At 36.2% G+C, this 16249-nt stretch overlaps 1 protein-coding gene across 8 annotated transcripts in view; it reads left to right on the forward strand.

The window, feature by feature from the left end:
- AGO2 (argonaute RISC catalytic component 2) overlaps positions 1 to 13186 on the forward strand; it is a 105898-nt gene extending 92712 nt beyond the window's left edge. For all 8 annotated transcript variants that reach the window (XM_073330041.1, XM_073330043.1, XM_073330042.1 and 5 more), the window contains one exon: positions 221 to 13186. In XM_073330041.1, coding sequence (XP_073186142.1) covers positions 221 to 329 — 109 coding nt within the window. In that variant the 3' untranslated portion in view covers positions 330 to 13186. The remainder of the gene's footprint in view (positions 1 to 220) is intronic.
- Positions 13187 to 16249: the final 3063 nt, after the last annotated feature.

Genomic DNA, 16249 nt, shown 5'->3' on the forward strand with positions numbered 1-16249 from the left:
TCTTACTCAGTGGCTCTGAACAGCAGCACCTTACCTCCATCAGGGAAAGCAAAACTGTATTCCCCTTTTCAAGTTCCTAGTCAATTTTGCTCCTCAAATGATCCATCTGTGGTGCTTAGAGGACGAGGCGATGTTCAGAAGAGTTGCTTTATTTGAAAATAAAATGTATTTTAGGAGAGGTAGATTAAATAGGACTTCTCTTTTCTTTTCCATGTCTTAGTGCTGAAGGAAGCCACACTTCTGGTCAAAGTAATGGCAGAGATCATCAAGCACTTGCTAAAGCAGTTCAAGTTCATCAGGACACGTTACGTACCATGTACTTTGCTTGACATGTTTTAATGTTTAGCGATTTAGTAGAGTTGGATTCACGTGAGACCAGCTGCACTTAGACCAACAGTTGCCCACGCTACAGTGACAGCCAGCAATGAGTGATGCATCTTTATTTTATTAGTTTTTCCATTTGCAAGAAAGCCTTCCGTCCGGAATTTCAGACTTGATTATGAACTGCAGACCCGTACAAAACCCCACAGTTGTTGGAAATGTGGTTTGCCAAAATCTCTAAGCTGCTTGTCAGAAAACAAACCCATATTTTGTAGTTAAATCAAAAGCTGTGATCTCAGGGCTAAAAACAAAACAAAACTTTTTCATGTAGTTTGCTATTCAATTTATTTGTGTGTTAATAATTTGGAAATACCTTATTCACGTCAAATTTGATGGGCTCAGATGCTGTGAGCTTGCTTTTAAAACAAAGAAAGAAAAGGAAAAGCACTACTTCAGTATTTATGAAGCCTTGATCATTCTGTATGCATTTACAAAAGTTTTATTTTCAAAGTGCAAAAAGATAATAATTCTGGTCCTCCACTGTCTTACAGGATCATTCTGTATGTCTAAGAGCAAATGTATTTTCTGAAATTTGTTCTTGAATGTCTTTTATTGTGCTGCATTTAAAGATTTTTTTCATAGACTTATGAAATAATTTCAGAAAAAAATTAACTTGTATCTGAACCTTTAAGTCCAGTGAGATTGGCAAAAAGAAAATGTGCCATTTAAATTTTTTTAAACTTTTTTTAAAATCATACTGACAGCTAATCATAGCATTTGTCCTATAGGACTCTGACACTTACTTTCCAAAGTTTCTAAAAGAATACGGGTCTGTGGTGATAAATACAGTACAATCCTTCACTGTTATGTTTGAATTTTTGTAAATTTTATATGTTTCACAGTATTAATGTGATAGACTAGTTGCTATTATTTATTTTATTTACTAAAGAGTGCTCATCATATTTCTGTTAACATATCAAGAAAGCTTTGGATTTTAGACATTAAAACCGTATCATGGAGACATTATTATTCAAATGCAGGAATATGCAATTGAGTTGGATATGACAGAGGTCAGAGATGCATACAGTATGTATTGTATAGCTTGTAATTTCTGGAAAGACTTTTTCAGCATGCATACAACATGGCAGGTTTCACCTGTGCATTCAGAGAGAAACACCGTGAGACCAACATTCTCCATCCATTCAAGCACAAAACAATTCTACTTTATTTATTTGTTGATTATTGGTGAAGCAGCAGTTCAAATTGAGGAGAATGGTTCACTCTTTATAGTTTAGCTAGCCAAATTTAATAGAATCTATGCAGTAAAAATAACTCTTAGGAAACTTTTGAAGTTTACTTGTGGAAGAAAATGAAACTCTTTGTTATACATAAGGTCAATAGTATGAGTGAGATTTTTGCCATTCTCTTAGGAGAAGCATTAATTGAAACTGATAATTATTAGACATATATGCTTCTGTTAGTTTGCACACTGGGTTCATATACATCATAATACATGTATAAACCATTGCACTAATTGTGACACCATAAACAATTTTAGAAGAGGATTGGGGGGGGGGGGAAACAAAAGTTGTTTATGCTGACTTGATTTTGTTTAATGTTCTCGTATGCTAAATCAAGTACATATTAAGCATGGAGATTTTTTTAAAGTTGCATTCTCTTCCTTTGTTTCATTCAGCGCGCGTTCTCTCTTTCCCTTCCCCCGACAAGCATATTTACCTCTAGCCATCAAGGTGGGCAAACAGCCTCATCCAGAATTAGTGTCAGTGCCATATTTTGTATAGACTAGAACTGTTTGCTGTTGAGTAAGCCAGAAAATGCCCATCTTTGCTGCCTAAAAGGTTTAGGTGCATAATTTTGTGTACAAGTTCAGGTCTGCACCTTGTCGCACAGCATGCTGTTGCTCGTGTTGTTTGGCTGAAGCAACAAAGTAAATTCTGTTAATGGATGAGTCAGTCATATGTACGTCATGCTAGTTTATTATTCCTGTCTTGCTGTTGAAATCAGTGGGCCAGAATCTGTTGTCAGTTATAGTTGTGTAAATACAGTTACTCCTGATTACACTGGTAACTGAAAATAGAATTCAGCCCTTTGTAATTACTAAGCAGGTTATAAAAGCCACCACTAAAACAAATTTAGCTGATTTGCAGTAGCTTTTCTATGATGAGTGTGTTGCACTTTTCTCTGCAGTATTTTGAGCAGTGTAGAAATTCATTGCTGGCTTTAATTTTGGCACATTATCAGACAATTGTATGAGTTATTCTTTAAGAAGTTAAAATAATTAGTCAGCCATTTTTAAAATCCCATTGGTGGTTCTTGCTATTTGTTATGGTTAGGTGCTCAGGATGATATTCATCTTCTTCTCCTCTTTCTCTGCTGCACAAACCTGGAGTAAATTACTTTATATGGGCAACCAGAGACAGCAAGGATCCACCTCAATCCCACGTCCTGAATTCAAGGTCGATCAAAGGGCTATGGTGCCTCTTCCTGTGGCTTTTGTTCTAGTCTATGGGCTAGAATACCAGGTGCTTCTCCAGTGTGGGAGTTCCGGTCTACTGGCTCTGTGCAAAGATCCAGAAGCCCCCACTCCAAAGACCCCTAACATGCAGCCAAGATATCCAAAAGGCCTGGGTGCAGAGGATTGCTGTGGGGGCTCTGCAGACGCTCCACCAAAGTGTCTGTTGCCCCTATGTCCTGTTAGCACGAATGGGAATTGTGTGTAGTTCCCTCAAATGTAATGAAGGATGCAAACCCCTGAGGAATGATTGTCAGTATGGTGGGACTGGGGAGTTTACAGTTTGTAGATATATATATTCGCTAGAGTACTCTAATTTTTAAAATGGCTTTGATTTTTTCCTAATGAAATATACAGTGAATTAGTCCATCATATAATTTAATTGATTTAAATATTTTTAGGAAAAGTTTTTTAATGGGCAATGCACTTTGAAAAGTAGGCACTCTGTTGCATAATAACTGCTTTTTGTAAAGATTAATATAAACAACATGCATAGACCAAAACAGCTCCAATCAAATAAACAATACACCTTTATCCTTTTCAGTTTACTCCAGCCTGCAAGGACAGCAATATCTCGGGTAAACGTGTATAAATTTACCCACAAAATATTCTCTCTAAGAACTAAGGAAAAGTGGTTGCAAAATATCGTGTATACGAAGTTTAGGATTGTGACACATGCCCACAGATGCTATTGAATTCATACGTAAGGCTGATAGTTTTAACCATTAAGTCACTGGTTCAAATTCAACTCAGGTCAGCACTAACCAAAAGTACTTACTATCTGCAATTCGTTGGCCTGTGCAAAAAGATATCTAACTCCAGTTGCTAGAGAACCATGAAGCAGACCCTCTTCTGTTACAGTGGTTCTGCTCTGAGCTACATTTGCACCAATTGCAGTATCTTGGTCTCATGATTGGTGCAAATTGGCCTTCTTGTTAGCAAAACCAGGTCAGGATTGAACAATGTGGAACAATTGTGCGTTCACAATGTACCGTTTTGTGGAAAAACGGGATCTAGGCTCTACAACTGTCAATCTCAGATCCTTTATTAGCATTATATTTATATAAAAATGATCCTTATGAAAAAGGCTGATAAGTGATGGACACGTTAGAAATAGGTATGTGAGGCTTTACATTGTGGGGGTGTGTGTGTGTGCTGGAAGATGAAGGGTTAAACAATTATGAGTTAAGTGTCAGCTATAACTTTGAATTTCCTGCCTTATTTGTACTAAATATTAACACTACTGAAATATAGAGAGACTTCAGAGGCTAATAGAAATGCTGCTATTCAAAGGTGCAAAACAAAACCAGCAAAGACAAAATATTCAATGGAAGCCATTTTTTAAAAAAAGTTAGCTACAAAACTACTATTGGGCTCTGTTGTGCCTTTTTAGGTACTTCTGGTGTTTGGGCTGATGGAGGGTTACACTGACCCAATGGGATTGCTCAGAGTCACAAAGCCTTCTGGAGCACCTGGAAAAACTGTTGAATCACCCTTTAAGAGGTTGTGCTCTGCTAGCAGTTGCTGGTGAGGGATGGAGTTATGCTTCTGTGTTCTCCCCTCTGCCCTCTTTGGGTTAACTGTTTGAGGTAGCCCTTGCAGTCCTTGCACCTTCCCTTCCCCTCCTGCTTTGCCCTAGCCCATGTGTAGGTGCATATTTGTCAGTTCGCATTAGTATGCATAATTTTGACTTGATTCAGACTAAAATACTTTCACGCCTGTAATTAAATATTTTATTGACTATTGCATAGGTCATTGGAATAGTTGGTAATCTATTTTCCAAAATCTTTTCATATTGACTTGCATATTTCTAGAACTGTCATGAGAAAAACCTTCAGGTGGCTTTTGTCAATTGCCCAAGTCACAAGGAGGTGTTGTGTGATAATCTGCTAGAGTCTGCTTGCAAATTTTACAGGTAATTATGCTGAAAGAAATTTCCATTGTGTAAGTGTGTGGTAGGTGTTCTTGACCCCATTCCCCTCTTTCTTGTACTCTCAAACATATCTTTCACAATTATTTAACCCAAAATTTGTCTAACATATGTTTAGTTTTTACGTTAGATTAACTTATTTCAGTAAATGTTGTGGCCTTTGTGTAGATTTAAATGAGTAAATTTAACAAACAATTATCAAACAAGACTTGATAAAAAATTATATATTTTAGTAAATCACTTTTTTATTATTAAGATTAAAGGTGAAATTTTCAAAAAGATTTAAATCACTTTTGAAAATGGCACTGAAACCCATATTTTTAAAGGTATTTAGGCATTGTGATGCTGAGCACAACAACATCTAAATATCTTTAAACATCAGGAACCTAGTCAGTTAGGCTCCAAAGTGCCTACATCATTTTTGAAAATGTAACTTAAGCTCTGACATCATTCCGGTTTTTTTGAAAATTTTATCCAAATTTTGTCTGGTTTGTATGTGCACTCAGGATCAAATTGTAATCACAAGTGCATTGCACTTTGCTGGATAACTCAGATTTTCTTTTGCACTTATGGATTGCAGCAGTAAATTCCTCGAGTTAAATGTGTACCACACATTAGTAAGTCATTAGCAAACATCTCATTGACCGCAATGAGCGTGCGAATCTGCCTTTTTGTCTTGAAAATTTCAGTTAGATGCTATAGGTTACAGTGCGTGTTTAATGGATTACCTTCTTTCTGACTAAGAATGCTGACGTTTTAAGACTAGAATAGGCCAGTCCTGCAGCTTTTACTCATGCAAAGCTCACACTAAAGTCCATCAGTTCTGCACAAATTATAAATGCAGAATTGGGACCTTTACTGGGGGATGTAGATGGAAATGTTGATGCATTTGATGTAATCCAGAGAACACTTCTGGTGGCATAGATAAGCCATAAGACTTTTTATAATGTATGAGATTTCTTACACATGAGAAAAGGAATGTAAATAAGTTCTCTCTCCAGGTTTTCACACTCAAAGCCAGTTGTAATCAGATTATAAATAGTCTTCTTAATTGTTTTTTCTATTTTGAAAATTTCTCCAAAAGTAACATCTCCTTTGCTTTAATCGTCACTGTGGTTGTTGGACCCAGTGTGACTTTCTCAGTTTCTAACACAGGACAGTATATTTTTGATTTTTATATTCTATTTAGTAACTTGCTTCTAAATGCATACCTACAATCTTTTCTAAGGAAAATTTCAATTTAAACAGAAAATAATTGCACTGATTTTTTGAAAACTTCCCTTTTACTGTAACAGACTTTTTTGCATCTGCTGTAGCTGGTTGAAAATACTGTAAATAGTAGTATGAATAGCAAAACATTGAAATGTTCTACATACCATTCATTGTTGTACTTGCATTTTTAGAGATACTGCCCACTTTACAGTATTAAGATATGAGCTGTATATTTTTTTTTAATTTTATTACACTCTCATTTTGCATGTGGTAGATACATTCATAAAGGGTACAGTTTCTCATTTGGTTTCTGTAATATGGAGTCACGTTTTTTCGTCTTTATTTACATAGCAATTCTTCCCTAACCGTCTCCCTTCAACCCATGTTTTCCGCACCACACTGCACAAAATGTAAAAACATTTTGAAGTTACCAAAATTCAGATTGTAAAGCATTTAAATGCCTCTCTTTAATATCACTGGTAGATAATTAATAGCGCTAATATCTGTGCTAATAACCATAGCTCCTTCCAGCACTTGATTCTGGCATCAGATTCTAAAGGACTAGTCTGTGAGGCAGTGTTAATAGAATCATAGAAATTAGAGATGGAAAAGCCTAATGTAGCTTCTAGGCTATTCCTCTGCTGATGCAGAATTGTTCCCCATAGTATTTTTTAGAGCTGTGACTTAGGAAACAGGGCTACCAAGTTGCCTTCTTGGTCACCCACATTAGAAAGCTACCAGTCTAGTGATTTGCATTAATTGATTGTTTGCTTCTTAGAGGCTGGAGAGACCAAAACTACAGCACTGCTACTGTTTTATACACAGTACGTTGGTAAATCTCTCCTCTCAGCTCTAAGGCTTAATGGCTGTAGTGTATAGCACCTTGGAAAGTCTCAAAGTGAGTCATTTTTAATCCAAAAGTTTGTGTTTAATGGTGTAAAGTGTAATCCATGATATAACATTTAAAGTTCTTCAGCTGTTTTTCCCCCATGTTTCTTTGTCTGAAATGTTAAAGTAAATGTAATGGCTTGGCCAAATCACTACAGAAGGTGATTTCCTATTATTTTTTAGTTCGCAACCAGGTGCAGTTAAAAGCTACCTCCTATACTGTTCCACAGATTAATATTTGCTTTTGAAATGCAACTTTCGTTTGTTGTAAACAGCCAGAATATTCCCAAATGAGCTGAATTGTTTTCTTCTGGCTTGAGAACTTATGTGCCATACTGTGATTCTTGATATCTGCTTGCCACTTATTATTTTTATGTAGGGCAGGTTGGGATGGTGTTAATGGAATGCTGTCTGTCAAAGTTTTGGAAATAGTGAGGCAACTGATTTCACAAGTCTGGCATGTTCATTTTCATTCATGTTTACTTTTGTGAATAGGGATACCACCTTAAAATAGTCCGCTCTTGTAGTAGTTTTCACGCTGCTGTTTCCAGCAAAAATTGTTTTCATGTGTTAGCTCTATGATTTGCTGAAAAATATATCATGTTTTAATTGAAGGTGACATTTGAAGGTGCTTGAAACATATTTTGAAGCTGAGACAAAAATTATGTATTAGAATATTTTTTTAAAATACCTTTTAGGTAATTTTGAGATTGTAACCTTGAAGATACTATATTCCAAGTGATAAGGATATAAATTTTAAACACAGAAAATGTCTTGAATATGTTTGTATTGTGAATATGTTCTCTCAATAACGTGCAAGGCCTTGGCCACACCTCCGATCTTAAAATAAGTGCACATACACAAAAGGTGCTTTGAATGATCTGAAACTGAACTGTAGAAAACTCTGTTAATACATCATATTTTGTTTACAATGAATCCAGACAAGCTTCCTTATTTTGTATTTAACCACTTTGTTGTCAGAAATTTTATCAACTTATGCACAGTACATTAGCTCGGTATTATAGGAATTTTCTAAATTTAATGCTTAAAAATCATTTGGTTCTTTAAGCCACAGAAGTTGGTGAGTGAGAAGTAATAATTATATTTTTTTTGCTGTTTCTTCTCACTGAAATGCTTGGGCATGGCACCCATGGACACTAGTGTAAATTATGTGTATGAATGGGAGAGCTAGACTCATTGATGTTCCTATAATTAACAAACTTGTCTACAAATTAAAAATAGTCTAGTAAATTATAGACTGACTGACTGCTCATAGATTCACATCCCAAAAAGAAGGCTTGCCAAGTAGCAGCTATTCATGGGCAGAATCCTTGAGACTGCTCAGTTTTTACTCTGCCCTTACTCAGGCAAAATGCCCAGTGAGTGTGGAGCACAGGATTTGGCCCCATGTACAATAGCTACTTTTTAGAAGACAGTTCACTACATCTGGTGTTACGGATTTTTGTGCCATCTCTATGCCATACTGGTTCTAGAAGAAGTGCCCCTGAGTGTTCCACGGTGTAGATTTATTAAGCATAACACACCATGAGCCCATCTTCATAACACAACAATAGCATTATGTGTTACCTTTTGGATAATTGGCTGTTGTTCCCAAACCCACGCCCAGATCCTCCTGGGAATCTGTGGAAAGAGGGAGCCTTTTACAGACTGATCTGTATGAGAGAGCATATGCAACCTCTACTGCATTATCTGCCCCATTCGCCAAGGACGATAGGTGCGGAGACTGGCTGTGGAGACTGTTCTCCAGAGCACTGCTTATCCTGCCTTTATTCAAATGAGAATGAACGTTGCTCCCTTTAGGTTCTCTTTGTGGCTTCTATTGACCAGCTGCAAGGTGCCAACCCAAAAGCAACACAGCTCTTGGGGTAGGTGGGCAATAAATCAGTCTGGAAGCAAAAATCAACATTCAAACTGCTCCTGCTGGCACAGATTACTGAGTTATCAACCCTATGAATTTCACAAGAAGGGGAGGCTTGGCAGGCAACTCCACAAGAATGTCAGAATTTTATCCATCTGGCTTCCTCCCAGACTGCCAAAGACTATTCTGATTGGCTTGGGATGGCTGCTATTGCAAGGTCATTGGCATGGGCACTGGCTTAAGTATAGGGATTTGGGGAGAACTGGACTTGAAGATTTATAAGGATACAAGAATCCTACCACCCCCCTCCCCCAAAAAATGGATCCATGGCACAAGATGCAGACTTTTGTTAATATCTGTTCCCAGGATACATCTTAATATCTTCAAAGGAGGGATTACTCTTTAATTGGACCGCTTATTGTATTGATGGACCTTAAATTGAATGGCTATATTTAATTTTTTTTTAAAAAAGGTATTTTAAATTTTTGTTTTGCCTAATTAAATTAGACATATTAAAACAAAGTGGCATTCTTTGTACGCTTACGTTTTAAAAGAAAGTCTGTTTGTTTAAAAACATTTGATTCTCCTTACCACAGTTTTCCCCATTCCTTGCATGCACTCTGTTGTACTAGGCTCCAACTTGTTTCTTTTCCTTAAACCCTGCTGAAACACTTGGGGCCAAGTCATCAGTATAAGTTGCACACTTGATCAACATGACGATCAGGACGTTAAGTTTGTTTGTTTTTTAAATATATACTTACCTCACACTTTATTTTTTCTGAGAGCTTTGAAGCTTTAACTACTTAAACGTCCCAAAAGCCCAGCTCGGTACACAGAGGAAGGATTTGAGGCACAGAGTAAGATTAGGAACTTAGGAGATCCTGGTTCCCAGGCCCATATCTGTTCCATTAGGCTATGCTGCCACTCAAAAAGTGTATGTAATGTTTACTTGGACTTGGTTCGTTCTGTGCCTACCAACTTTTCCTCTCCCAAATTTAAAAGTTGAAATATTATACAGTACTTTGGCCTGGCACCCACACTGTCCCTAAATCTTGCAGCTGTGTGTAAAATTGCACATTAATGCTGGTCATGTCTGAATATCATTGGTCTGGGACTTTTTTTATTTATTTTATTTTATTATTTTTTTAAGGCTGCCATGTCTTCTCCATTCATTCTGGCTTATAGTAGCTTAATAACTTGTGAGTAGGTCTAACTACAAAGGGTCTGTTCCTACACTTCTTGTGCACCCAAAATTCCCATTTACTTAATGGGAGTTTTGGGGTGTGCAAAAATGGCAGGATGAAGCCCCTAGTGTGAGAATATACCACACAATAAAGATATTCTTAACGTGTCCAGCTCCCATTGAAGTTGACAATATTCACATTTACTTCAGTTGTCACAGGGTCAAGCCCTTAATACTTTGTTTGCTTTTTTTTAAGCAAACATTGGCCCTATTTTTGAGACCCCATATTTACATTCAAACAATCATTAAACTATTTAGGACTACTCATGTACATTGAAAGATTGGGCTCTATTTTTTTTTTTTTTTGCCCTTTTGGTATATTTTATTATTTTGTTTTTATTTGCAATAAAGTAAAATAACATGTCGCTAAACCACCTGACGAACTTAAGTCTTTTGATAGATCCAACTAACATACATTGTCTTGTCAGGAATGTTTAACCCCAGGAATGCCTCTATTAAAATCAGATTCAGTTAAATTAGCCCAACTTCTGCATTTCTTTTTGTGTGATAGAACTTGGGCAACTTCAAATAGTTTATGTATGTTTGATTTTTGCTTTTTTAGATACTGATTCCATGTTTTAAACTAGTTGTAGGGAAGATAGTGTACACTTATACAGGCAAGAAAATATTTAACTCCTTTTAAAAAGAATCTGTAATAAATATTTTTCCTTTACTAAATCAGGGCCTTTATTGTTAAAATGTAAACTAGTTATAATGAAGCACTATAGCTGGCAACTTTCTCCTGTGTTCTGTTCTGAAAAATGTTACCATTCATATTGGACAAATTGCTATCTTATTCTGATCCAAATATACTTTTTTGTTTGAGGTTTTTGTTGGTTTGTTTTTGGTTAAAAGAAGGGGCTGCCTCCATATAAGAGATTTAGGAACAAATTTTCTGCTGGGGCAAATAGACACAGCTGTATTGACTTCAGTGGAGTTTTATCAGTTGACACAAGCAGAATATTTGGCCTTTAGAATTTACGGTAAGTCAAGTTCACAAACTGAGACCAGTTGCAAATTTCTGTGCAACAAAGTGGTTAACTGATCATGAGGGAGGTGGTATGGAAAAGAGAATGTATTGTTTAAATCCAGATATTTCCTACCTTTGGTACACTTCAGATTTAACTGACACCTACTGAGGGTTTTAACCCTTAATTTTAAACCGTTTTTTTCTTATTTTTGTAAAATAACTGAAAAAGAACCAAAAAAGAACTCAAAAGTTTGATTGTACATGCTCCCTTTTTATTTCTTGATTATAAAAAAAATTGACATTTTGAATCAAAATGTTTTTATGACCATTTAAAGTTTACTATTTTTTTAAGAAGTTGAGCAGTTAAGGGCCTCGTTTCAAGCGGTACTAAATGTATATTAACCAGTTTATACCTGTGTATTGCATCTGTGTGAAGAAGTCTTGTGCTTGCAATATATATAAACCATCTGGTGCTGTTTTGTTAAAATTGGCACTTCTTGTAAAAACGTATTTATACACATTAGATGCATTGTATAATTTCCATTTACAACACTGATGTAAACTTCATTCTACACATTTATATATAAATTGAGGCTTCATGTAGATATTGTTTAGTTTAAATACACTGTATGTATCTTGAATACTTAATTAAATGCTTGCATGATGCTATGTGGTGATGCCACTTTAAGCCTTAACAAGTTGTTAAATTCGTTGATTGTCCGAGTATGCAAAAACATTAATTTAACAGGATAGGTTGTTCTGTAAAGGAGATGGTAAAGAAGAAAAAGGTTTCTCACCTAAGAAATAAAGGGAATCTTATAGTGATTGATATATACCGTGACTGACCTTTCAAGGCACTGGCTGTCACTGTTGCGCTACAGAAACTGGGTTATTGTGCATTTCTATGGCAGTATACAGAAAGCAAGTATCCTAAAATCTTGGCTTTTTTGTTTCTAAGATTCATATGACCATAATCTTTTTTCCCAATTTGAAATTTATTTATGTCGGAAAGAGGATTATTATTCAATATTTAAATTTATGTTTATAAACCTGCTCTCAAGTTCTGTGGTTTCTTCAGAGCATGCCATCATTTTTACTTCTTATGACTGACATTTAATCCTTACAACATTTTTAATTAGAGGCAAAAAAAAGTGTTGGGGACCCAGCTTTCTTTACAATTTGGATCTACCTCATTTAAACAGTTGGGTGCTATTTACTCAAATTGTCGATGAGATTGGGTAAAAAGTGACCAAACATTAAGTGATGACAAACCTCTTAAGAGGCAGTACTCTGCAAACCAAATCTTTGTGGTTTATTGTTTAGAAACAACAAATATTTGGATTTTATTCTTTGTGCCTTTTTGTGTTGAGTCCCAATGCATAACAATCAAACATCAGACTCCTAACTAAAAATAGCAAATTAAATAATTTTAACAGCAAATTAAAAAAAAAAATGGAAAAGAGTTTTAAAAAGTGAAAATATATTTTTCAGTGTATCAAATCATAAAATGTACAGTGTCACAGCAGAATTCTTGTAATGTGAACAGAAATAAAAATCCAATAACTTGATGTTTTTCAAAATATATACATCCCAAACTCTCTTCTATGCATCCATCTCCATCTATATATGTATGTACATACTGTGCACAAGATTCTGTGTGTGTATATCTGTGTGTGAATATATATATAGAAAATGAAAGGGTGTGTGTGTGTGTGTGTGATAGGTAAGGGAATAAAATGTCAAAGTGAGTTTTCCGCGCAGTTTTGTATCTTAACAGTTTACAATTATGTACACATTTTTTCTATTAGTAAACCTTTTTTACTTAAGAAAAATCCTTTTTGGAGAAATTTTAAGTTGTGATACGATCGTTTTTGAAGTTTGAAGAATTAAACTTTAATACCAGTAACCAATACAGAGTGGGAATCTTTACTGTAAATTGTATTTAGTTTTAATATTGGGGGGGAAAAAAAAAAGTTCTATGTGGAAGTTGTAAGAGTACCAACATTCCTTAGTGGCAGGACTTCATAACTGTTTCCTAAGGCTTTTTGCTGCAGAGAGACTCAAACAATGGGAAAATGCCTCTGTTAAATGTTTTTATAAAATTGCTCCGTCAGGTCTACACTTAAGCTATATTTTATGAAGCGTAATCATCCTTTAATATGCTGCATATAAATTATCAGCATTGTTGCACTTTCTCAGTAATAATGTATGCCCTGCAATTGGCTCATGATAAAGACTTCAGTTTTTTAACAAAACAGTAGTACTTTGGGCAGAAGGTAAGATTTATATAGGTACCTCAAGAAAAAAAAAAGCCTGAATATGCTGCATTTTGTTCCTTTAACTTTTTTCATGTAGTATTTTGTTTGCTTTTTATTATTTGTTTTGTATATTATTACTAGCTACCTGTTTTGCTTTTTGGGACCCCAATAGAGTTTAGAAAGTTGGTCTGTATTCATTTTGTAGGATGTAGTATCCTTTCTTGTTTCTAATGCAGTAGTTGATGTAAGGTTTCCCCTGCATTCAACAATAGAGGGTGTGGGGAAGTAGGCTTTACATAGTAGATTTCGGGGGAAAGATACTACATTTCTAAAACAGACAATATATGTTCTTAATCCTTTTTTTTAATGTTTTTATTTTTTGGTTTTTTTTTTTTTTGCTCGTGCTGCTTTCTTGACTCTTTTCTCAAACATGAATGAGAAGATGGGCAGCTTGTTAAGTGGGGAAAAAACCCTGCCCTTTTGGTCTTTAAATACAGGCCAATGAATAAACAGTATTACCTAATTAATAAGGCTGGGCCAAATTGTACTCTGTCACACAAATGCAAATCTCAGAGGGAATTGCACCCATGTGACTCAAAGCAAAATGTATCCTGACTTGAAATTGTAGGCTGTCTGATTATTCAGATTAATGAGTTTTCTAGTTCTTTTTCCAAGTAAATTAAAATATAAAATGTGCACAGATGGGAATTATCTTTGTTGAGAAAAGAAACTGTTGAAGGAAGCTTCTAACGCTGTGAAATTGAGCATTTATTGTCATGTTTTAAGTTTAGGTGGGTCCTTTCTCAAGTTTGTTTTGTAGCTTGCTAGGTAAAATAGTTTGCACTACTTTTGCAATAAACTCATGAAAAACTAACCGTTATTTTCTGTTTTGTTTTCTTACTGTGTATATATAAACTAATACTAAAGACTTAGTATAGTGTTTTTCACCTCCATAAGACTTGTAACAAGCGCAAAATGCTGTAAATCTTAACAAAATATGATGTGAATGATATTTTATAAAGTTATTTTGTATGGTGTCAATTTTGTTTTGCCTCATAGTATGTCAGCAAAAAAAAAAAAAAAAACCATAAAATTCCTCATCTCTACAATTGTCTGTTCAGAGTCTTTTTTAATACAAACACATTTGTTGCACTTTATTAGCATAATAGGAGGTTCGGGTTTTGAGTTTCAGTTTATGAGAGATGAATAATAGTGGGACTTTTCAGCTTGGAAAAGAGACGAGTAAGGAGGGATATGATTGAGGTCTATAAAATCATGACTGGTGTGGAGAAAGTAAATATGGAAGTGTTATTTACGCCTCATAACACAAGAAGTAGGGGGTTCACCCAATGAAATTAATAGGCAGCAGGTTTAAAACAAACAAAAGGAAGTATTTCTTCACACAATGCAGTGTCAATCTGTGGAAGTCTTTGCCAGATGGTGTTATGAAGGCCAAGACTATAACAAGTTTCAAAAAATAACTAGATAAATTCATGGAGGATAGGTCCATCAAAGACTATTAGCCAGGATGGGTAAGGATGGTGTCCCTCTCCTCTGTTTGCCAGAAGCTGGGAATGGGTGACTACCTGTTTGGTTCATTCTCCCTGAAGCACCTGGCATTGGCCACTGTCAGACGACAGGATTTTGGGCTAACCAAACCTTTGGTCTGACCCAGTATGACCGTTCTTATGATTGCCTTCTTACAAAAATATACTTTGTCATTAAATCCAATCAAGGAATCAAAGTGCTTTACAAATACCAATTAATTAAACCTTAAACCATGTTATCTTGTGGGACAGGTACTATATTATTCTCATTGTCAGAGTTCAGAATTGAACCCAAAATAATTGACAGCCCATTCCTGTGCTTTACCATTAGGCCACCTTGTCTCTCTGAGATGTCAGCTTTAGTGCATTGTAGACTTGTCTTCATGTACAGCATCATAGAAAAGAAGCTGGGGAGGGGAACCAGTCACTAACAAAACTATGCTGGCTTCTGTCATGGACCCTGTACCCATAATCACCAGGTGCCCTCTCCAGGCAACTTCTGGCAGATGCAGGCGCAGATCTGAGCTGTAGGCTATTTCTGAACAGCACCGGCCATGGCTACACTACCGAGCTTACAGCAGCTCAGCTGGACCGCTGCTCGTGCAAACGCGCTAAGCTGACAGGAGAGCGCTCTCCTCTTGACTTCATTATAGCAGCTCCTGCAAGCAGCGGTAGCTATGTTGGTAGGAGAAGCTCCCCCACCGCCATAGCGCTGTCCACGCTGGCGCTTAGGTCGGTGTAATTTATGTTCCCTGGGGGGGCTTATTCACATCCCTGAGCAACATAACTTATACTGACATAAACTGTACTGTGTACATAGCCCTAATCTCTCCATATCTCCTCCTAGTGGGAGGAAGAAAAGGCAGTTTTGAGGACTATGTCCCGATGGAGGTAATCACCTTAAACTGCTACTCTCAGGGGCAGGAGCCCAGTGCTGATTTGCTAGGTTTTCCTTTTCTCCTCCTGGCTCCTGTTCCCACCACAGTCATGCCTTTAGCTCTTTTTCCTTGGCTTTGGGTACTTATAGTTAGACACATTCCATGGGAGCTGTGCTTTGACATGTAAAGCACTATATATTGCTAAGTACTCTGAAAAATCAAGTCCTAGACATCTAAAATTGGTCACTCAAAATAACTGTATGCTTTTTACTTTCATCGCTCTGTGCCTCAGTTCCCAATCTGTAAAATGAGGATAATAAGCCCGCATCTCACAGGGGTATATTATAGTGATAAATGCCATAGAAAAGCCCATGAGATTAATAATGGTCAGAGTCTGAATGTTGTGCAGTAAATAAAGCATAATAAAAATATAAAATCAAATACTGACTAGCTGCTTATTAAATGAGCACTGACCATCTTATGCACTGAATGAGGCAGTGGCCCTGTTGGAAAAAAAAACTTAAAAGCCAGTGTCAGCTCTAGGTACGGTATGAGAAGTCAGCTGTTCAGGATAACACACTCCAGAAGAA

The sequence above is a fragment of the Lepidochelys kempii genome, chromosome 2 (assembly GCF_965140265.1).
Source record: "Lepidochelys kempii isolate rLepKem1 chromosome 2, rLepKem1.hap2, whole genome shotgun sequence".
In the NCBI taxonomy this organism is placed as follows: domain Eukaryota; kingdom Metazoa; phylum Chordata; order Testudines; family Cheloniidae; genus Lepidochelys; species Lepidochelys kempii.